At 39.2% G+C, this 23704-nt stretch overlaps 1 protein-coding gene across 1 annotated transcript in view; it reads left to right on the top strand.

Annotated features, from left to right (window-relative positions):
• LOC135195707 (solute carrier family 28 member 3-like) overlaps positions 1–23704 on the top strand; it is a 38532-nt gene that overhangs the window by 1369 nt on the left and 13459 nt on the right. The window contains exon 2 of the mRNA XM_064222109.1: positions 19030–19136. Within this exon, the coding sequence (XP_064078179.1) occupies positions 19047–19136 (90 nt within the window). The 5' untranslated portion in view covers positions 19030–19046. The remainder of the gene's footprint in view (positions 1–19029; positions 19137–23704) is intronic.

The following is a 23704-nucleotide window of genomic DNA, read 5'->3' as shown; positions in this document are numbered from 1 at the left end:
TAACTGTGTATTTTCCACTGTAGAAATACACGGGAAGTCTAAGATCCATTTGTATTTCATTTCTTTGTTAATGTACTGTATTTTCTGCTGTAGAAATACACGGGAAGTCTAAAGATCCATTGTATTTCATTTCTTTCTTAATGTAACTGTGTATTTTTCCGCTGTAGAAATACACGGGAAGTCTAAGATCCATTTGTATTTCATTTGTTTCTTAATGTAACTGTGTATTTTCCACTGTAGAAATACACGGGAAGTCTAAGATCCATTTGTATTTCATTTCTTTGTTAATGTAACTGTATTTTCCGCTGTAGAAATACACGGGAAGTCTAAGATCCATTTGTATTTCATTTGTTTCTTAATATAACTGTGTATTTTCCACTGTAGAAATACACGGGAAGTCTAAGATCCATTTGTATTTCATTTGTTTCTTAATGTAACTGTGTATTTTCCGCTGTAGAAATACACGGGAAGTCTAAGATCCATTTGTATTTCATTTGTTTCTTAATGTAACTGTGTATTTTCCGCTGTAGAAATACACGGGAAGTCTAAGATCCATTTGTATTTGTTTCATTTGTTTCTTAATGTAACTGTGTATTTTTCCGCTGTAGAAATACACGGGAAGTCTAAGATCCATTTGTATTTCATTTGTTTCTTAATGTAACTGTGTATTTTCCGCTGTAGAAATACACGGGAAGTCTAAGATCCATTTGTATTTCATTTGTTTCTTAATATAACTGTGTATTTTCCACTGTAGAAATACACGGGAAGTCTAAGATCCATTTGTATTTCATTTCTTTCTTAATATAACTGTGTATTTTCCGCTGTAGAAATACACGGGAAGTCTAAGGAACGCTCTCACCACACCTGAATACACCCCAAATTCCCCATAAATACTTGTGGTTCCTCCCTGCAACCTTGAGGGACTCCTCCTCGTCCTCGGCAGGGGAGCGGGGCCTCCCTAACTTCCCCCACCCCCATACGCCCCCCACCCCCCCGGCGTCTTCACGCCGTCTTGGCGACCATGTTTTCCTGGAACGAAACTTGCGCGCTGGGTCACACGGTGAGGTCAGTTGGAGGAGCTGAAAGGAAAATTCAGAATAAAAGGTCTGAAAGGTGTAACAGGAGGAAAACCTTTTTTGCAGTTGCTCTGTGAAACAGTGGTTAGGAGAAGGCTGATTAAAGTAAGACGGAATCAAGACAATGTGAAAGGAGGTAGTTGAGTGTACAATGAATGAAAGGGGTTGCAGCTTGGGTCCTTAGGGACGCTGCAAAGAACCTTGAAGCAAAGCCTACACTGCTGCGTCCCCTACTTGGTTGATTATCAGAGGATGCTGATACAGTCTTCCATATTTATTTTTTCGTGAATCTTGGGAACTTGAGGTAAGAGGAAATTCTCGTGTATTGAGGGAATGTCCAGTCCTCTACCCTTCTTAATCACCTTGGTCTGTTCTGTATACCGGTTCTTTAACTGCTCTGATATTTTTTTATTTAAGTTTTATTATAATAATTTTCTTGTTTGTTTGCAAGTGTCTGTCTTCATTTGCTATTCGATTTTTGTTCTTGTCATCCTTTCATTGTTGCTGTAAGAAATGGGACGTAAAAGCAGTTTAGACTTTCTGTGTTATTTCTACATTGGAAAATATACAGTTGCTGTAAGAAATGGTACACAAAAGCAGGTTAGACTTTCTGTGTTATTTCTACTGTGGAAAGTACACTGTCTCTCTAAGAAATGGTACACAAAAGCAGGTTAGACTTTCTGTGTTATTTCTACTGTGGAAAGTACACAGTCGCTCTAAGAAATGGTACACAAAAGCAGGTTAGACTTTCTGTGTTATTTCTACAATGGAAAGTACACAGTTGCTGTAAGAAATGGTACACAAAAGCAGGTTAGACTTTCTGTGTTACTTCTACAATGGAAAATACACAATTGCATTCGGATCAGTTACTTAAATGTATCTTTGAATTCCCTTGTCTTTCTGCAGTGGAAAATGCGTAGAGTTGTATTTAGATATGATACAGAAATGTATTTTGACTTTTGGTGTACTTTTCCCCCCCACCTCACGGTCGAATTTGTCAGCGAACAAAAGCCAGTCACCACTGTGCAGAGTAGATCAGACACAGGTCATTAACCGATCTCAATAACCCATGAAGCCCAGATACAAACATAACTTGTGATAAACATATACTTCCGTGGTTCACGCTACCGTGCTGCCATCTTTTGTGAGCGAAGTCACGCTCCCTAGGCGCCGGACGTGAAAGGGTTGATTACCCATACGTTATTGGTTGTATTGGGGCTGTGGCGTCTGTACCCCGGGTGGCAGAATCTGCCTGCCTCTGCTTACATTTGCTCTGATTGGCTGTTGGCCTACGAACTGCCCAGGTTGGATGGTAGGAATAATAATAATAATAATAATAATAATAATAATAATAATAATAATAATAATAATAATAATAATAATAATAATAATAATATAATAATAATAATAATAATAATAATAATAATAATAATAATAATAATAATAATAATAATAATATGTGGCGCCGTGGAGGAGTGGGTTAGGTCGTCAATGGACTTAAGTCAAGTTAAGCAACATTGGGGCTGGTCAGTTGTTGGATGGGTGACCACTCTCCTCGGCGTTGATTCCTTGGGAAAGGATCTTTACCATAATTTCCTCAGTCTACTCAGCTGTAAATGAGTACCTATCCCTGATGGGGTAGGGTCCAGCTATGGGTTAAATAGCAAAACTCAGCAATGATGGAAAGAAATGAAGGAATAAACGACAACGACGTAAATGGAACCTCTGGCAACAGAGGAGCTTTGTCCGGCAACCAGGTATTCAACCCAATTGAAGGGGAAGACGGTCAGGTACTTGGAGGTCGTCATCCAGCAGCTGATCACCACAACGACAGTAATCAACAGATTGGAGCTACAGAAGCAAAAAGGAAGAAATGGACAAGAGAAGAAAATAAAGAAATATGGAGATGCTACATCAGAAGCAACCCGACGGAGAGAGGATATAGAAGAAGATTGGTCAACATCTGGAATGAGAGGAATAACACCCCCCAAACAGAGCAGAGGCTGGCAGACCAAGTAAGGAACATAAAGAAAAACAACTGGCTCTCCCCAACAGAAAGAGAAGAACTGGAAAGGGAAATGTCACACGACAATGAATTACACGAAGACGAACTGAGAGACGATGCCACAGAAGACGACAGGGAGGATGAGGTATCAAACAACGACACACGAAGAAACACCGACGAAGTAACAGAGAGGACGGAATGGGTAGAAAAAATTAGACAGTGGATGGAGCCAGATACAGAGAGAACAAAGATCCCCTCCATGAAAGCCTACAACACCAAGAAATTAAGGGAGAAAACAAGTGAGGTCAATGAAATAATGGGCATAATACACACCACCAGTATCACAGAAACAAATAACTTGGTATATGCAGGAGCAAGATTAGTAGCAGAACTGATGGGGATCCGAACATCAACACCACCAGCACAACCAACCCAACAGAAACCAAAACAGCAACCTCCTTGGAAAAGGCGCCTGGAAAAGCAAATCATGGTGATGAGATCTGACTTGAGTAAACTGAAAGAGATGGCAGAAAAAAGGCTAAGAAGCAAGAAAACAAGGGAGGAACTTAACGAGAAATACAAAGTACAAGAGAGGGGACTAAACAACACAATAGAAGATGTAAAACAGAGGCTTAAGGCCAAAGCACATAAGATCCAACGGTACATGAACAGGAATAAGGGATACCAACAGAACAAACTATTCGGAACCAACCAGAAAAGACTATACAGCCAACTAAGAGGGGAAGACAACCACCCAGAAATTCCTGAAGCCGAACCAAGTAAGAGAGTCTGGGAAAACATATGGAGTAATCCGGTATCACACAACAAACATGCAACATGGCTCCAGGAAGTCAAGGAAGAAGAAACGGAGAATAAAACAAAGATTCACAGAGATCACGACAGACACAGTCAGACACCAACTAAAGAAAATGCCAAACTGGAAAGCCCCAGGTCCCGATGAAGTCCATGGATACTGGCTCAAAAACTTCAAGGCCCTACACCCACGAATAGCAGAACAACTCCAGCATTGTATCCTTAGTACAAAAAGACAAGAGTAAGGGAAATATAGCCAGTAACTACAGGCCTATCACCTGCCTACCAATAATGTGGAAGTTACTAACAGGTATCATCAGTGAAAGGCTATACAATTACCTAGAGAAGACAAACACCATCCCCCACCAACAGAAAGGCTGCAGAAGGAAGTGTAGGGGCACAAAAGACCAGCTCCTGATAGACAAAATGGTAATGAAGAACAGTAGAAGGAAAACCAACCTAAGCATGGCATGGATAGACTATAAGAAAGCCTTCGACATGATACCACACACATGGCTAATAGAATGCCTGAAAATATATGGGGCAGAGGAAAACACCATCAGCTTCCTCAAAAATACAATGCACAACTGGAATACAATACTTACAAGCTCTGGAATAAGACTAGCAATAGGTTAATATCAGGAGAGGGATCTTCCAGGGCGACTCACTGTCCCCACTACTCTTCGTAGTAGCCATGATTCCCTTGACAAAAGTACTACAGGAGATGGATGCCGGGTACCAACTCAACAAAAGAGGCAACAAAATCAACCATCTGATGTTCATGGACGACATCAAGCTGTATGGTAAGAGCATCAAGGAAATAGATACCCTAATCCAGACTGTAAGGATTGTATCTGGGGACATCAGGATGGAGTTTGGAATAGAAAAATGCGCCTTAGTCAACATACAAAAGGCAAAGTAACGAGAACTGAAGGGATGAAAGCTACCAAGATGGGAGCAACATCAAACACATAGATGAAAACAGGATACAAATACCTGGGAATAATGGAAGGAGGGGATATAAAACACCAAGAGATGAAGGACACGATCAGGAAAGAATATATGCAGAGACTCAAGGCGATACTCAAGTCAAAACTCAACGGCGGAAATATGATAAAAGCCATAAACACATGGGCAGTGCCAGTAATCAGATACAGCGCAGGAATAGTGGAATGGACGAAGGCAGAACTCCGCAGCATAGATCAGAAAACCAGGAAACATATGACAATACACAAAGCACTACACCCAAGAGCAAATACGGACAGACTATACATAACACGAAAGGAAGGAGGGAGAGGACTACTAAGTATAGAGGACTGCGTCAACACCGAGAATAGAGCACTGGGGCAATATCTGAAAACCAGTGAAGACGAGTGGCTAAAAGAGCTGCGTGGCAAGAAGGACTAACAAAAGTAGACGAAGACCCAGAAATATACACAGAGACAGGAGAATGACAGACAGAACAGAGGACTGGCACAACAAACCAATGCACGGACAATACATGAGACAGACTAAAGAACTAGCCAGCGATGACACATGGCAATGGCTACAGAGGGGAGAGCTAAAGAAGGAAACTGAAGGAATGATAAACAGCGGCACAAGATCAGGCCCTAAGAACCAGATATGTTCAAAGAACGATAGACGGAAATAACATCTCTCCCATATGTAGGAAGTGCAATACGAAAAATGAAACCATAAACCACATAGCAAGCGAATGCCCGGCACTTGCACAGAACCAGTACAAAAAGAGGCATGATTCAGTGGCAAAAGCCCTCCACTGGAGCCTGTGCAAGAAACATCAGCTACCTTGCAGTAATAAGTGGTACGAGCACCAACCTGAGGGAGTGATAGAAAACGATCAGGCAAAGATCCTCTGGGACTATGGTATCAGGACGGATAGGGTGATACGTGCAAACAGACCAGACGTTACGTTGATTGACAAAGTCAAGAAGAAAGTATCACTCATTGATGTCGCAATACCATGGGACACCAGAGTTGAAGAGAAAGAGAGGGAAAAAATGGATAAGTATCAAGATCTGAAAATAGGAAATAAGAAGGATATGGGATATGCCAGTGGAAATCGTACCCATAATCATAGGAGCACTAGGCACGGTCCCAAGATCCCTGAAAAGGAATCTAGAAAAACTAGAGGCTGAAGTAGCTCCGGGCCTCATGCAGAAGAGTGTGATCCTAGAAACGGCACACACAGTAAGAAAAGTGATGGACTCCTAAGGAGGCAGGATGCAACCCGGAACCCCACACTATAAATACCACCTAGTCGAATTGGAGGACTGTGATAGAGCACACACACACACACACACACACAAATAATAATAATAATAATAATAATAATAATTATTATTATTATTATTATTATTATTATTATTATTATTATTATTATTATTATTCAGAAGATGAACCCACAGATGCTATTGACTTGGAATTCAAGTTTCCAAAGAATATTATTATCATTATTATTGTTATTATTCAGAAGATGAACCTCTTCATATGGAACAAGCCCACAAAAGGGACCATTGACTTGGAATTCCAGCTTCCAAAGAATATTATGGTGTTCATTTGAAAGGACTGACAGAAGCCAATGGCCCCGTGGGCTTGTTCTATATGAGTAGGGTTCATCTTCATTATAATTAATAATAATAATAATAATAATAATAATAATAATAATAATAATAATAATAATAATAATAATAATAATGGAATTATGCCGGTAAACATAGTTAGATGGTAATATCTGAGAGTCATCGACAATAAAACTTGTAAGTAAATGTTTTTCTTAACTGGAAAAAAATGAGTCAAGATTACCAAACTCACTCAAGGTAAGATGGGCCATTTCCGTTCAAAACCAGTTTTTTTCTTTCATTATTTTTTTTGTTGTTGTCAGTTTTATATGGTGACAGTGCCCTTTCTCACGGGCAGTATCCTCAGCGAAAAACAAAACTTTCTTCTTGGTAGGGTTCAGGTTGTTGTGAAAGCGTGGCTGGCCAGTTTTGATGACATCATCGTTTAAGGCCACTGCCGGTCGGCGGTAGAGGCTCTGCCCACATGTGTGACGTCACTGACGTGTGACGTCACGGCATACCTCTCCAGGAAAACTGTGTGGGTTGCTGTAACGGGGAAATTTAAATGTCTTGGTGAATTTTTTTTCTGGTGAATTTTATGAAATATTGAAGGATATTGTTTTTAAAATGTTAAGCTCTCTCTCTCTCTCTCTCTCTCTCTCTCTCTCTCTCTCTCTCTCTGTGGTAGTTAAACGAGTTAATATTTTGTCATGTATGATGGTGTTAATCGATTGATTTTGTAATCAAATCATTTATCTGAGGGGAAGTGTCTTCCTATTCAGTCCAGGGGTCCACGTTAGACCTCTTCTTTCTTTATATGATGATTGATCTATTTGGGGGGTAATCGATGACGTCGTCATGCGTAGAAAATGAGAGAGAGAGAGAGAGAGAGAGAGAGAGAGAGAGAGAGAGAGAGAGAGAGAGAGAGAGAGAGAGAGAGAGAGTTATTATTCCTGATGAAATATGTAATATTTTCACCGAATACATGGAACTTCAGTGCCCTACAATTATTATCAAGGGTATTATCATGAATAGCAGTACAGAACGAATAACTTAACGTAACTAAAATACAGTAGACAATAACATGACAACATTCATGTGTTAAAAAACTAAAGTCTAGGAAAAGAACAACAAGAACTTAATCGAGGAAATCACGTCGAATTTGTGCTCCAGTGAAGGAAGTCCTAAATCCCAGCACACCTCATGTGGTGCACTGCAGGCATTACCTAAGGTTCTTTGCAGCGTGCCTTCGGCCCCTAGCTGCAACCCCTTTCGGTTATTTTACTGTACATCCTTTCATATTCTCTTTCTTCCATCTGACTTTCCTCAACTCTCTCCTAGCTATTCATAGTGCAACTATTTTGAGGTTTTCCTCCTGTTACGACTTTCAAACCTTTTTACTGTCAGTTTCCGTTGCTTGCCTTGGTCTACATTCTATATTCAATTCAAAACGTTATCAGGTGTAAGTTGAAGACCTTGGCTTCGGATCAATAGGAAATTAAAAGCTTTCTGGAAGCGGGGAATCTGTAAAGGAATCCCGGGATAGTTGTTCCTCGTCAGTTTTCAGGACGAGTTGGATATCATTTCTTTTTGTTGAACATCATTATCAGCCTTACTAGACCAGAACGTCCTGCGTCCTGTTGACAAATTCTTGCTTGGTTTGATAAACTGGGCTTAGCCCTTTTTTTTTTTTTTTTTTTTTTTTTTTTTTTTTTTTTTTTTAATTTAACAGTGATGAATTTGTATCCCTTTTTTTAAAGAAGTTTTTGGAGTTTTCCGGTCAGATTGACGAATTTTTATCCCCCCCCCCTTTTTTTGGATGTTGAGTTTTCCAGTTTGTGACGAACTTTTATCCTATCTTTTAAAAAGTTTTTGAGTTTTCCAGTCCGAGTGACGGGGTTGTACCTAATTTTTTAGAAGTTTTTTTAGTTTTCCAGTCAGTGTGTCGAAGTTGTATCCCAATTTTATATTTTTTTTTTTTAGTTTCCAGTCAGAGTGACGAAGTTGTATCCCATTTTTTAAAGAAGTTTTTAAGTTTTCCAGTCAAAGTTACGAAGTTTTATCCAATTTGTTTAGAGAATTTTTGAGTTTTCCAGTCAGAGCGACGAAGTTGTATCCCATTTGTTAAAAGAAGTTTTTGAGTTATCCACTTAGAGTTACGAAGTTTTACCCAGTTTTGTCAGAGAAGTTTTTGAGTTTTCCAGTCAGAGCGTCGAAGTTGTCTCTCATTTTTTAAAGAAGTTTTTGAGTTTTCCAGTCAGAGCGACAAAGTTGTATCTCATTTTTTGAAGAAGTTTTTGAGGTTTTCAGTCAGTGTGACTAAGTTGTATCCCATTTTCTTGATAAGTTTTTGAGTTTTCAGACAGAGTGACGAAGTTGTATAGAATTTTTTTTAGAAGTTTTTGAGTTTTCCAGTCAGAGTGTCGAAGTTGTATCCCATTTTTTAAAGAAGTTTTTGAGTTTTCCAGTCAGAGTGAGGAAGCTGTATCCCATTTTTTTTTAGAACTTTTTGAGTTTTCCAGTTAGAGAGAGTGACGAAACTGTATCCATGTTGATGAAGTTGTATCCCTTGTTTTAGAATTAATTTTAGTTTCCCAGTCAGAGTGGCGAAGTTGTATCCCTTTTTTTTTAGAAGTTTATGAGTTTTCAGTCAGACTGACGAAGTTTTTGATACTTTTTATCAAGGGTGCCTAATCTTGTTCATCCCGTTCGCGATTTTTTTGCATTTCCAGTTCAGATGTGCCACGCAAAGTTGTACCTACTTTCGGTTCTGTAAAGTATGCTAGCATGAATGTATTTGGCAGTTATACACACACACACACTCACACACACACACACACGCACACCAGTGACCCCTGTGGTGGGCTTGTTGCAGATGAATAGGGTTCTTCTCTTGAATAACAATAACTGCGATGATACAAAGAAATTGACTTGAGAATTCCAATCATTTACTAGATCTTGTAGGTCAGGGGTCTTGCTTTCCTAAGGCCTCGGATTTTCCCTTTGTCTCTTGGGAAACTGGCTGGTGTCATCCGGAGGTTGTTATAATTGCCTTCAGAATGAATTATTATCAATTCGAGTTCCCCTTCAAGCTGCAATTTTCTCATAGTCATCCTATTCGACTGGGTGGTTTCTATAGTGTGGGATTCCGGGTTGCATCCTGCCTCCTTAGGAGTCCATCACTTTTCTCACTGTGTGTTCTGTTTCCAGGAGTACACTGCATGAATCCTGGAGCTACTTCAGCCTCTAGTTTTTCCAGGTTCCTTTTTCGGGATCTTGGAGTCGTGCCTAGTGTCCCCTGTGATTATGGGTACAGCTTCCACTGGCATATCCCATATCATTCTCATTTCTATTTTCAAGTCTTGATACTGATAAATTTTTTCTCTCTTTCTTTCTCATCTGCTCTGGTGTCCCATGGTATTGCGACATCAATGAGTGATACTTTCTTCTTGATTATTATTATTATTATTATTTCGGAAGGAGACCCTCTCGTAGACATGTTTGTTAAAAATAACTGCTGCTTCAAGCACTATTAATCTTATAAAGAGTCTTCTCTATCTTTCTGATGACGGCTTTCTCGTTGTTGCTTAGACTGGGCGAGCAACGCACCAAAGGGCATGGTAAGATTCGGTTGAGTCATTTGATTTATTATTGCTTATACAATTCTCTCTCTCTCTCTCCTCTCTCTCTCTCTCTAACGCGAACGTTTTTCCTCTTTCTCATCTGATCGACAGGACATTATCAAGCGATAACTGCTGAGGACTGAAAATTCCAGTGGTTGTTTGTTGTTGTTTTTTTTGATTTAGCTGACCTTGTGTCAGCACGGGCTCTTGCTCACAGAGCAGCCCGTAAATTCCAGTGGCGAGTCCTTCTCCTTTTATCGTCGTGTTGCGAGCTCTCCAGTACGGTCAGAGCACTTCTCCGGTAGGTCGAGTTTTTATTCGGTTCTCGGGAATGGTTGAACTCATACGGCGGGCGTTGACTAGTCTTGCAAAGACCTTCTCAGGTGGGGGGTAATCACCGGGAGCCTCTTGATTGGCTTCTACCTGCGTGACGTCACCCCTGGTATTATTCTCATGTCCGGTGTTCGTTCCATGCGCGCTGGTACTTTCGTTAGGGGAGAGGGGTGTTCCTCCTCACACACGTCGGTATCAGGAACGCTTCTTGGGTGGTATTGAGGGGAGGCTTTTCTTCGAGGATGAGCAGCGCTTCTAGGAGACGCAGACGTCGTGGGTCAGGTGCTCTCCCGATGATCTTAGTATTCCTGACGATGTCGTCTCTCGTGATGTTTCTGCGGTGTACTGCAAGGGCGTGCTGCCTAATGGCGCCCTCCTGGGCGTGGCAGGAAATCCTTTTCGACAGGCGCATCGTCGTCATGCCGATGTAAATCCCAGGGCAGGGCATCCTTGGTGCGGGGCATACGTATCGGTAGACGACGTGGACTGCTTCAGGGGGTCTCCTGCCGGTGGGGAGGGGTTGTTCTTCATCAGGAGGTCTTTCGTACGCCGATTCTTGTAGTAAATAATGAGGGACACTCTCTTTCCTTCCTCCATGGGGCGGACGTGTTCCTCTATTATTTTCTTCATGGCTGCTCTCCCCTTCTGTAGCCATTGCCAATTGTCATCGCTGGCTAGTTCTTTAGTCTGTCTCATGTATTGTCCGTGCATTGGTTTGTTGTGCCGTCCTCTGTTCTCTCTGTCTCTCCTGTCTCGATATTTCTGGGTCTTCGTCTACTTTTATTAGTCCTTCTTCCCATGCACTCTTTAGCCACTCGTCTTCACTGGTTTTCAGATATTGCCCCAGTGCTCTGTTTTCAATGTTGACGCAGTCCTCTATACTTAGTAGTTCGGCTCTCCCTCTCTCTTCCTCCGTCATGTACCACTTGTCAAGGGCGGCTCGAGTTTCTCGGTTTACGAGTTTGTTCGAGTACCCATTGTTAATTAGCATCTGGGATGCTCGGTCGAGTTCGAGGTGTGTGTCCTGCCACGTCGAACAGTGCGAGAGGGCCCTCCTGACGAAGGCCCTGACGGTGGTGGTCTTGAACCGCGCAGGACACTCGCTATCACCATTCAGACAAAGTCCGAGGTTCGTAGCTTTGGTGAAACGGTCGTCGCCAACTTCTGATTCGTCTTCGTGACAAGGACGTCGAGGAAGGGGAGCCGATCGTTGCTGCTGTACTCGACAGTGAAGTTGAGTGCGCTGTTCTGCAGAAACTGCTACCGAAGGGCTTCTACCTCATCCTCGCAGTTGGCTTGCACGAAGATGTCATCGATGTAGCGTGCGTATGTGCGGGGACATCTGTGTTGCGAGAAGACCCTTTCTTCCACTTCTCCCATGTAGAAGTTAGCGAAGAGGACTCCTAAGGGGGACCCCATCGCTACGCCAGAAGGACGGCGTAGCGATGGGGTCCCCTTAGGAGTCCTCTTCGCTAACTTCTACATGGGAGAAGTGGAAGAAGAAAAAAAAGGGTCTTCTCGCAACACAGATGTCCCGCACATACGCACGCTACATCGATGACATCTTCGTGCAAGCCAACTGCGAGATGAGGTAGAAGCCCTTCGGCAGCAGTTTCTGCAGAACAGCGCACTCAACTTCACTGTCGAGTACAGCAGCAACGATCGGCTCCCCTTCCTCGACGTCCTTGTCACGAAGACGAATCAGAAGTTGGCGACGACCGTTTACACCAAAGCTACGAACCTCGGACTTTGTCTGAATGGTGATAGCGAGTGTCCTGCGCGGTTCAAGACCACCACCGTCAGGGCCTTCGTCAGGAGGGCCCTCTCGCACTGTTCGACGTGGCAGGACACACACCTCGAACTCGACCGAGCATCCCAGATGCTAATTAACAATGGGTACTCGAACAAACTCGTTAAACCGAGAAACTCGAGCCGCCCTTGACAAGTGGTACATGACGGAGGAAGAGAGAAGGAACATTCCGCCCCGGAGGATATCAAACTTTTCTATAAAGCCTTCATGCACCACCAATACAAGGAAGAAGAAGCAGCCATGAAGAAAATAATAGAGGAACACGTCCGCCCCATGGAGGAAGGAAAGAGAGTGTCCCTCATTATTTACTACAAGAATCGGCGTACGAAAGACCTCCTGATGAAGAACAACCCCTCCCCACCGGCAGGAGACCCCTGAAGCAGTCCAACGTCGTTCTACGATACGTATGCCCCGCCCAAGGATGCCCTGGGATTTACATCGGCAGACGACGATGCGCCTGTCGAAAAGGATTTCCTGCCACACGCCCAGGAGGGCGCCATTAGGCAGCACGCCCTTGCAGTACACCGCAGAAACATCACGAGAGACGACATCGTCAGGAATACTAAGATCAATCGGGAGAGCACCTGACCACGACGTCTGCGTCTCCTAGAAGCGCTGCTCATCCTCGAAGAAAAGCCTCCCTCAATACCACCCAAGAAGCGTTCCTGATACCGACGTGTGAGGAGGACCACACCCCTCTCCCCTAACGAAAGTACCAGTCGCGCATGGAACGAACACCGGACATGAGAATAATACCAGGGGTGACGTCACGCAGGTAGAAGCCAATCAAGAGGCTCCCGGTGATACCCCCCACCTGAGAAGGTCTGCAAGACTAGTCAACGCCCGCCGTATGAGTCACCTTCCCGGGAACCAATAAAAACTCGACCTACCGGAGAAGTGCTCTGACCGTACTGGAGAGCTCGCAACACGACGATAAAAGGAGAAGGACTCGCCACTGGAATTTTACGGGCTGCTCTGTGAGCAAGAGCCCGTGCTGGCACAAGGCCAGCTTAATCTTAAACAACAACACTGGAATTCAGTCCCTCAGCAGTTATCGCTTGATAATGTCCTGTCGATCAGAGGAAACGTCGCGTTAGAGAGAGAGAGAGAGAGAGAGAGAGAGAGAGAGAGAGAGAGAATTGTATAAGCATAATAAATCAAATGACTCAACCGAATCTTACCATGCCTTTGGTGCGTTGCTCGCCAGTCTAAGCAACAACGAGAAAGCCGTCATCAGAAAGATAGAGAAGACTCTTTATAAGATTAATAGTGCTGAAGCAGCAGTTATTTTTAACAAAACATATTATTATTATTATTATTATATTATTAATTATTATTATTATTATTATATATTATTATTATTATTATTATTGTTCAGAAGGTAAACCCCTTAGTCGTATGGATGAAGGCCATAGGGGCCACTGACTTGAAATTCAAGCTTCCAAAACGTGTAATAGTGTCCATTTGAAAAATTACAAACCATGATAGGGAACACAGAAGGGAGAATTCAGTTACCAGAAAAAAACAAAGTAAATACAGATATACGTAAATGAATTGTTAAAATTCAAGGTGAACTGCGGACGGTGTTTGCATAACTAGAGAGCTCTAGTTGACGGCGTACATTCAAATTGAACGGGAAGTGAGAGTGATAGGAGAATAAAACAGGAATAAGTGTAAAGGTGGAGGACACACTTATACAACGAATTATCCCGTTGATTAGGTGTACTTGGCGTCTCAAGTGGGGTCTGGCTTCGTTAGAATTTCAGTGGGGATAATGAATGCGTTTGACAAAGGACGAGAGTCGAAAGACCTTGCAGCGGTACTCCATTGTTTCACTTTCCTTCGTGGCTTTTGCCTTATATATATATATATATATATATATATATATATATATATATATGTGTGTGTGTGTGTGTGTGTGTGTGTGCCAACCCCATGTACTGTTGGACTCCAGCCCTGGATCGGCCCTAAGGACCTTGCAAGTTGCAAATGCAATCCCATCACTCTGCCACTAAACTAAATGGCCCGCTCAATTGGTTTTCATCTTGTAAAATCACTTAAACTCACTTCATAATCACCAAACATAAGATCTCTAAGTCCCTCTTGAAGCCTGTGTCCAAATAACCTCCTCCTATTCAGTTCACGGCAACCAGTATAGTATGAGTAGCTCTGAACAATAGGTAAACACTTCATTTGAATCATACTGCGTGTTCAGCCATGTGATAGGGCCGAGGATACGAAGGGAGAGGTCGTCGTCACAAATGATGTTGTGAGATACCGCAAGGGGACCTCACGCCTCCGTGAATGTTTTGCCCAACTTTCTTGGGGACCCTCTAGGTTTTACCCTGTGCTAGACTACGACGCCAGGTGAATTTCAGTGTATATACCTTTTTCTCGTGGTCATCAGCTCGTTGTCTCTGTGCATTTGTGTGTGTGTTATATTGGAAAACGAATGTGTTCATCAGCATTCTGCCAGAAATGTGAAAAATGAAGGTTCATTTGGCAGGGAGAGTTATACACACATGGAAGGAGGAAATTCGAACAGACAGAGTTCGGAAAAAATTGACAGGGGTTTCGTGCACGACTCGAGAGCTTACGAAAGGAAGATTGATTGATTTATTGCGACCAAAGCTGGCGTCACAACATCTAGTAGGTTATTGATACCCTTACGAAAGGGAGTTTTTTAATTTTTTAAACTTCGTGTGAGGAAGTCCCAAGGGAAAAAAAACTCGGCCTTCGTGCATGACAAATGGTTGTATCAGTCTTGAGTCGTATTTTGAAAACATCGCCACGCGGAAACTGGTATTCTCCTGTGGAGTACACGGCTCAGCAACTGTCTCTTCTCTTCCTCTCCACTGCTGGTATTTGGATATATCATTTTGTTCCTCCGTTTTCCCTGACTTTTGCAACATTTCTTCCATTTTTTTCTTTTGGTTGTTCTTGATTTTTTTTTTTTTTATAGAGGGTTTTCGGTTGTGTTTCGTCAGTAGTGTGCGACACTTTGCAGGTATATTAAGGAGGTCGGCTAAAACAGGCAGATCTTGAAGGTTATGAAACTGATTTGTGTCAGCTAGAAAAGGCAAAACAGTCCTTGGGGTTAACTATACTCTGTTTTTTTCCATCTGTCCAGTCGCCTGTGGTGTTTGCGTATGGTAACACTGCGTCCCAGGCTTTAGATAGTTACGCTATGTGTAAGTTTTATGTAAATAATAGGATATCTGGGTGTACATTTGCAACTGAAAAGTGTTTTAATAATTTACTGTATGCGAATTACACCGTTGATATTCGAAATAGGATATTGTTATTATTGTTGAATGTAAGCTGAATGTAACTCTCTAAAGCCCGGGACGCAGTGTTACTATACGCAAACACCAAGGGCGGGTGGACAGATGAAAAAAAAACAGAGTATAGTGGCTTTTCTTAAAGTTGTCCCGCAAGGTCGTGTTTGATGGTCTTTTTTTTTTTTTTTTGTAATGTAGAGACAACAGCAGGTTAAGACCGCAGGTTAAATTGGGATTTGACTTAACAAATTAAAATCGATTATTGGGCAATAACTTTTTTTTTTAACATTGTAGCAATTTAATATCACCTATATTGAAATAATTTCATTACACATTTATCAAAACCTTATGGATTTTAATATTACTAATTTTTTAAACTATTTCATCTTATTGTCTCTGTATTAATACCTTATAGATTTTAAATCACTCATTATTTTATAACAATTTTATTTCATTGCGCATTTATCAACGCCTTATGGATTTTCTATCTATTTTATGCATAAATGATTTCTTGGCTCACTTACCTAATGAATTTTATATCACTCATTATTTCATGAAAATTTTATATCTAAATTATTTTATGTATAAATTATTTCTTTGCACAATTATCAACAACTATTGGGGTTTATATCCCTAATTATTTTAAATTTTTTTTATTTCGTTGCACAATTATCAATGCCTTACAGATTTTATATAATTTATTATTGTATAAAATTTTTATTTCATCGCGCAATTATGTGACACGGATTTTATATCACTCATTATTTTATAACAATTTTATTTCACCTCAACGACTCATCGATTTTATATCAGACATTATTATATAAAAATTTTATTTAATTGCTCAACTACCAGCGTCTTACGGATTTTAATATTACTCATTCGTGTATAACTATTTTATTTTATTGCACAATTATCAACACCTCATCGATTTTATATCAGTCATCATTGTATAAGAATGTTATTTCATGCCACAATTATCAATGCGTCATTGATTTTATATCCCTAATTATTGTATAACAATTTTATTTCATTCCACAATTATCAACACCTGTCAGATTGTATATCAGTCATTATTGTATAACAGTTTTATTTCATTCCATAATTATCAACACATTTCGGATTTTATATCAGTCATCACTGTATAACAATTTGATTTCAACTATCAACGTTTCATCGATTTTATATCCCTTATTATTGTATAAAAATTTTATTTCATTCCACAATTATCAACACCTTTCGGATTGTATATCAGTCAATTATTATATTATTATATAAAAATTTTATTTCATCCCACAATTATCAACACTTTCTGGATTTCACGTCACTTATCAGTGCTAACTGCATCAATTCACCATCCACGTATCAAGTCATTACTGTTTAATTGATCCCAGGTGAGACTGGCAGCCACTAAGAAGTATATTTTGGGATTCCAAAGACCTTCAGTGGCCCTCCATTGTATGTTAAAGAGAGACTAATATTTGTCATTCTATCACGTCCACTTGATAGTTGTGTCGTTGCGTAAAATAAATTAGTTTTTTTTTTTCTCACAAACTACTTTGTTTGTTGTTGTTCTTGTTGGGGGTTAGGAAAGGTCTATGAAGAGCCTAAAAAGGTGTTTCGCATTGAGTTTAAAGATACAGGAATTTTAGAGTTGGATGTTTATGATTTATTTATTAGAATTAAAATGTCAAATATAAATAATGCGCATGTTAAACAGTGCAGAACAATTGTTTCTAGTGAAATATAGCCTATTCATTTTAATTTCCGTTGGTTAAACAGCGCTCCATTTGACCGTAGATTTTAGCACGTTTTAATTTACGTGTAGTTAAGAACATAATGTTTGCGTTAGGGGAAACTCTTGCAAACGTCCCTAGTAAGCTGGAGGTCGGATCACGCCTTGTTTTCCTGCAAATCGTGACACGATTATGTTCGTTACTGGAGGAGTAATGTTTTGTTAGTTAAGATTATTGGAATGGGTAATGGTTTGCTGATTGATTTATTGAAGTGGATAATATTTCCCGTATTTACTCTATTGAAAGGGGGTATGTTTTTTTGATTAAATGTATTGGAAGGGGTGATTTTTTAATTGAAGGGGTACAATTTATTTTATGGAATTTATTGAAGGAGGTAATATATTTTTTGTTGAATTTATTGAAGGGGCGTTATCTCGTCTGTTTACTTTATTGAAAGAGGTAATATTGCTCCTGTTAAATTTATTGAAGGGGTATTATTTCTTTTATTGAAAATACTGAAATGGGTAATTTTTCATTTATCGAATTTATTGAAATGGGTAATTTTTCATATATTGATTTTATTGGAATGGTTCACTTTTCATTTATTGAATATATTGAAATGGGTCATTTTTCATTTATTGAAAAATTGAAAACACTGAAATGGCTAACTTTCCATTGCTTGAATTTATTGAAGTGGGCAATGACTTATTGATTAAATTTACTGAAGGGGCAATGCATCAATTACTGAACATATCGAAGGGGGGTTGGGGAAATGTTTCAATCATTCCCGAAGGCAATTCCGACTGGAATCCCTCGAAAAAACCGAAGGGGGAAATGGAATCGAAAAATTCCCATGATCACACAGCTGGCTTTCGAACTCCCGTGGGTGGTGGTATGGGGGGGGGGGGGGGGGGGGTGGGGGGGGGGGGGGGAGGGGGGAGGGGGGGCGTTCGGTTTCAAAGTTGCACCCTTCAGAATTGAATGTAACCACTACATTAATCCACTTTGACATTTTCAAGTGAATTTCACCTATATTTCTTCCTCTGGTTTTCAATGTTTGCAGTGAAAACCTCTATGTCTTAAGATGTTAGGAAATAGTGAATATTTAATAATCATACCTGTTGATCTTTGTTATTTATTCGATTATGTATGTGACTTTAAAAGATGCTATTGAGGATAATTTGGAGAGAGAGAGAGAGAGAGAGAGAGAGAGAGAGAGAGAGAGAGAGAGAGAGAGAGAGAGGTCTTTGTAAATCTTGCATAATCTTTATTTTACGAATATTGTTAAGCATAATTTAGACGTGAATTAACACAGGTAACGAAAGAGAGAGAGAGAGAGAGAGAGAGAGAGAGAGAGAGAGAGAGAGAGAGAGAGAGAGAGAGAGAGGACTTCCCCCGATTAAACCTCCCATTGTCCTTATAAGTGGTATTAACCATAATTTAGATATTTGTTAACACAGGCAATGACAGAAAGAGAGAGAGAGAGAGGATTTCCTTAAGAAACCTCCCATTATCTTTTTTGTTTATTAAATATTATTAAGCATAATTGAAACAGGAGTTTAAACGAGGCAATACCACTGGAGAGAGAGAGAGAGAGAGAGAGAGAGAGAGAGGATTTCCTTAAGAAACCTCCCATTATCTTAATTTTATTAAATATTTAATTGAAATAGGAGTTTAAACGAGGCAATACAACAGAGAGAGAGAGAGAGAGAGAGAGAGAGAGAGAGAGAGAGAGAGAGAGTCTTCATAATTAAACCTCCCACTGTCTTCCAGGTCCAAGACCCAGAGTCATGTCCGGTCGCGACAACCCCAATTTCCAGGAGGACGCGACAGATGGCGCCATCGGCGTGACCTTGAAGTCGATCAAGCCTAATCTGGAGGTATGGGAATATTATTATTATTATTATTATTATTATTATTATTATTATTATTATTATTATTATTATTATTTTATTATTTTATTTTTTTATAATTTTTATTACTATTATATTATTAGTATTATTTATTTTTTTTATTATTTTTATGATTATTGATTTTTGATTACTACTATTATTATTTCTTTTATTTTTATTATATTCTTTATTTTATTTTTTTATTTTTGGTTTATTACTATATTTATTTATTTATTATTATTATTATTATTTTTTTTTTTTTTTTTTTTTTTTTTTTTTTTGCTCTATCACAGTCCTCCAATTCGACTGGGTGGTATTTATAGTGTGGGGTTGGTTCCGGGTTGCATCCTGCTCCTTAGGAGTCCATCACTCTTCTTACTATGTGTGCCGTTTCTAGGATTCACACTCTTCTGCATGAGTCCTGGAGCTACTTCAGCCTCTAGTTTTTCTAGGTTCCTTTTCAGGGATCTTGGGATCGTGCCTAGTGCTCCTATGATTATGGGTACAATTTCCACTGGCATATCCCATATCCTTCTTATTTCTATTTTCAGATCTTGATACTTATCCAATTTTTCCCTCTCTTTCTCTTCAACTCTGGTGTCCCATGGTATTGCGACATCAATAAGTGATACTTTCTTCTTGACTTTGTCAATCAACGTCACGTCTGGTCTGTTTGCACGTATCACCCTATCCGTTCTGATACCATAGTCCCAGAGGATCTTTATTATTATTATTATTATTATTATTATTATTATTATTATTATTATTATTATTATTATTATTATTATTATTACTATATTAATTTTATTATTAAATTTATTATAATTATTAAGTATATTACTATAATTTTTACTATTATCATTATTATTATTATTATTATCGATTCAAAATCCTCACCATTTCAACCATTGCTTGTGGTCCGCTGGTACAGTGGTTAGTGTTGCAGCATGCCACTCAGATATCATGGGTGCGGGTTCACATCTCCCCCACACTGATAAAAAATCACTAGCGCTGCATCATGGTCACTTACTGCTGCACTGCAGAGTCTGCAGTGGGAGGTTGAATCCGACATTCATTGGAAGCTTCAATTTCAAATCAGTGGCCCCTTTGGTGGGCTTGTTCCATGTGAATAGGTTTCATCTACTGAAATAATAATAATAGTAGTAATAATATATTGAAAAATGTCTAATAACTGACTAAAACGTTACCTGTATACAGTGATCCTTGTAAGACTCCATCAGAGAATTTGCCTGCTGTCTGCTCTGTGAGCAAGAACCCGTGCTGGCATAAGGCCAACTTAATCTTCATCAACAGAGAATTTGACACACTGGATAATATACCAACACGTCAAAGAATGATCAGATATAGTAGCCTGATCTCACTGCCTAAAAAATCCAGGTCCTTTGAAGGTACCTTCCTAAATTTTGCCACACTGGATAATACCACAACTTCTAAGAATGATCAGGTTTGGTTGCATGGGCTGGCTAACCGCCTAGAAGAGTTTTATGCACTGGCTTTGAACAAAGGCTTAGCCCAGCCACCATTCCAGAATTAAACAAATGTACCTGCTGGAATTAATTAAGCAGTGGGTCTGTGCACTGTTTCTGAAGTGAGACGCCCGCAGCTAGCAGTGAATAATTGGCCTCTGAAGGCCGAGACAGCAGGTGGCTTTGAAGAGAGAGAGAGAGAGAGAGAGAGAGAGAGAGAGAGAGAGAGAGAGAGAGAGAGAGAGAGGTTCCTCTGTAGACTTCACATTCTCTTCATAGGTATTATTAAACATAATTTAGAAAGGAGTTTATGCAGGCAATGCACATGTGTGTAAGAGAGAGAGAGAGAGAGAGAGAGAGAGAGAGAGGAGAGAGAGAGAGATAACTTTGTAAGTTCCCAGTATCTTTATAGATATTTTAAAGCACATTTTAGATAGAAGTTTATGCAGGTAATGTACATGAGAGAGAGAGAGAGAGAGAGAGAGAGAGAGAGAGAGAGAGAGAGAGAGAGAGAGAGAGATCGAGAGAGAGAGAGAGAGAGAGAGAGAAGAGAGAGAGAGAGAGGAGCAGTGGTGGCTGGTTTGAGCTGGCTTCAGTTTCCTGATTGGTTGAAAGGCTGTTAATATTATTAAAATCCATCTGTTATTATTATTATTATTATTCATTCTGTTACTTCCCGTTTGCTGATTGACGAAAGAAGTGAAAGTATGACTGGATACTGAAGACTTACAACTATTTTTCCTGTATGATAAAAGTGACACAGTGGATTTAGCAAGCATTTATGGATAATAAAAACTGGTACAGTGGGGCCACGATAATCGCGGGGGTGGGGGGTGGCGCCACAACCACCCCGATAAGCAATTATCCGTGTTATCACACCTCAAAAAACCTTAGGCTATACCCACCCTAACTGCTTAACTTCAATAGTTAAAACACCAAAGATGTGCTACCTATAAAAACTCCTATAGGCTAACTGCCTATTTTAATACTAATTTAAACCCTTAATATACCTTAAACTGTCATATGGGTACTCACTATTGATTGGTCCATGCTATCCTACTAGGTTGAAGATACACATGTACTTATTGCAACTTAAAATTTTATAACTAACAATGACTGCTCATATTAGTAGTAGTAGAAGGGTGTTGTCATTAAAACGGCTCCCTTGCTTACTTTATGCCTCCTTTGTTTGTGTGTGTGTGTGTTTAAGTTATATATGTCTATAATGTCACAAATCTTTTATAGATTCTTTCCTATCTTCAATTTCCCCTTCATCAGATCAGCAAAGAAAAGTATATTAACTTACAATTCCTTTCTATCTTCATGATTTGGCTGCTGCAAGAAACTAAAAGTAGGCTACATAGTATATCTATTTATTTCGTGAGTGAACATATTTATGATTAAAAAAATCATGATTTACTGTAATGATTACAGCACCCAGCTACAATATTAATGTATAAACAGCAAAATACAGCAATAAAAATCTATTTTTGTCTTTTGTTTAGCTTTAGAATCAGCTGATGGACGTTTATTACTGAAAGAATTATTTTGGAAAAATTTAGTTGCTAAAAGAAACGAATTTATTGTTGGAATTATTATTATTTTTAACTTTGTTAATAAAAGTTTATGATACAGTAGTTCATATTTCATAGAGAGAGAGAGAGAGAGAGAGAGAGAGAGAGAGAGAGAGAGAGAGAGAGAGAGAGAGAGAGAGAGAGAGAGAGAGAGAAAGTTGACTAGCTTGAGAGAGCAGCTTAGGATGAGAATAACTGTTGACTAGCTTAGCTCGAGAATAACAACATAATGAAATTTGTATTAAATATTTTTATGGTGATAAGAAATGAAACATCGATAGTGATAAGATATTCTCTTGTATAGTACTGTTATAAAATGTGATAATCATTGAGTCAACTATAAAAGTTGTATTGCAGCACAGTTTAGTAAATCACAGAAAGAATAAAAAATATGGCACCACGTGTACCTACAAATGTCGGGACCATCTTGTTCTTTTATTACAATGATAATAGGGCAGTATTATAGTTTTTTTTCTGTAAGTGAGAGAGAGAGAGAGAGAGAGAGAGAGAGAGAGAGAGAGAGAGAGAGAGAGAGAGAGAGAGAGAGAGAGATTTTTTGCATTTACATTCATTATAGTATTTGAAAATTTGTAAATGATTTTTATCCTAAAAATGTATTCACGTAGTCATGAAAAGAAGATGAAAACTCAGTAATTAGAGAATCTTGCCTTATGATAAAATTCGCGATTTCGTTAATTTACCAGGATATAGTATTTGGGCTGCACAAAAAAAGTAAGTAAAGTGATTTAATATAGATTTTAGAGGATACTTATGTAAAATACGTCGGTAGTTTGTAGAACAGTGTAACCACTATCACATTATGTAAAAATAGTATGTACGAACGAGACTGCAGGTTTGGTGACGTCACGGTGATCATGCATATTTTTTTCGTGAATGAATATACATTTATGATCAGAAATAGTTACTGTACTGATTATAGTACCATGCTGTAATATTAATGTAATCACATCAAAATAAAGTAATCAATGGATACTTGTAAAGTGTATTTTTGTCTTTTGAAAAATGCTTTCCACAAGAAATTATTCCTTGAAGAGGCTTTTTCTTATAAAGATATGCCATCAATATATAAGATATGCGTTGTATTATGAATATATGACAATAATATATAAGGTAAAACAACAATACGATAATGTATGACAAGTATCGTTTGTATGACTGCAGTGTTCAGAGAAGTTAATTACGTTCTACCAAAACAATAATGAAGTTCGAATTGAAAATTAATGTTTTTCTAAATGTTATTACTACTTTATTAATTACGCTGCTACTATTAACATTTCTAAAAGATTGACGAATGACAACGGTCGCTGTGCAGCTATGTAACTCAATGTTTACATGTCTGCTGGCCACTCAACTACAAGTTGATGTCAATGATGTGGAATTATTCCATTAATATGCTATATATTATGAAGATATGTCAATAATATATTAGGTGAGAATGGTTTTATCACCTTTATTGTCAGTGAATATCATAATG

Source organism: Macrobrachium nipponense, chromosome 16, assembly GCF_015104395.2.
Source record: "Macrobrachium nipponense isolate FS-2020 chromosome 16, ASM1510439v2, whole genome shotgun sequence".
Lineage (NCBI taxonomy): Eukaryota > Metazoa > Arthropoda > Malacostraca > Decapoda > Palaemonidae > Macrobrachium > Macrobrachium nipponense.
This window is presented reverse-complemented; position numbering and strand designations above follow the sequence as displayed.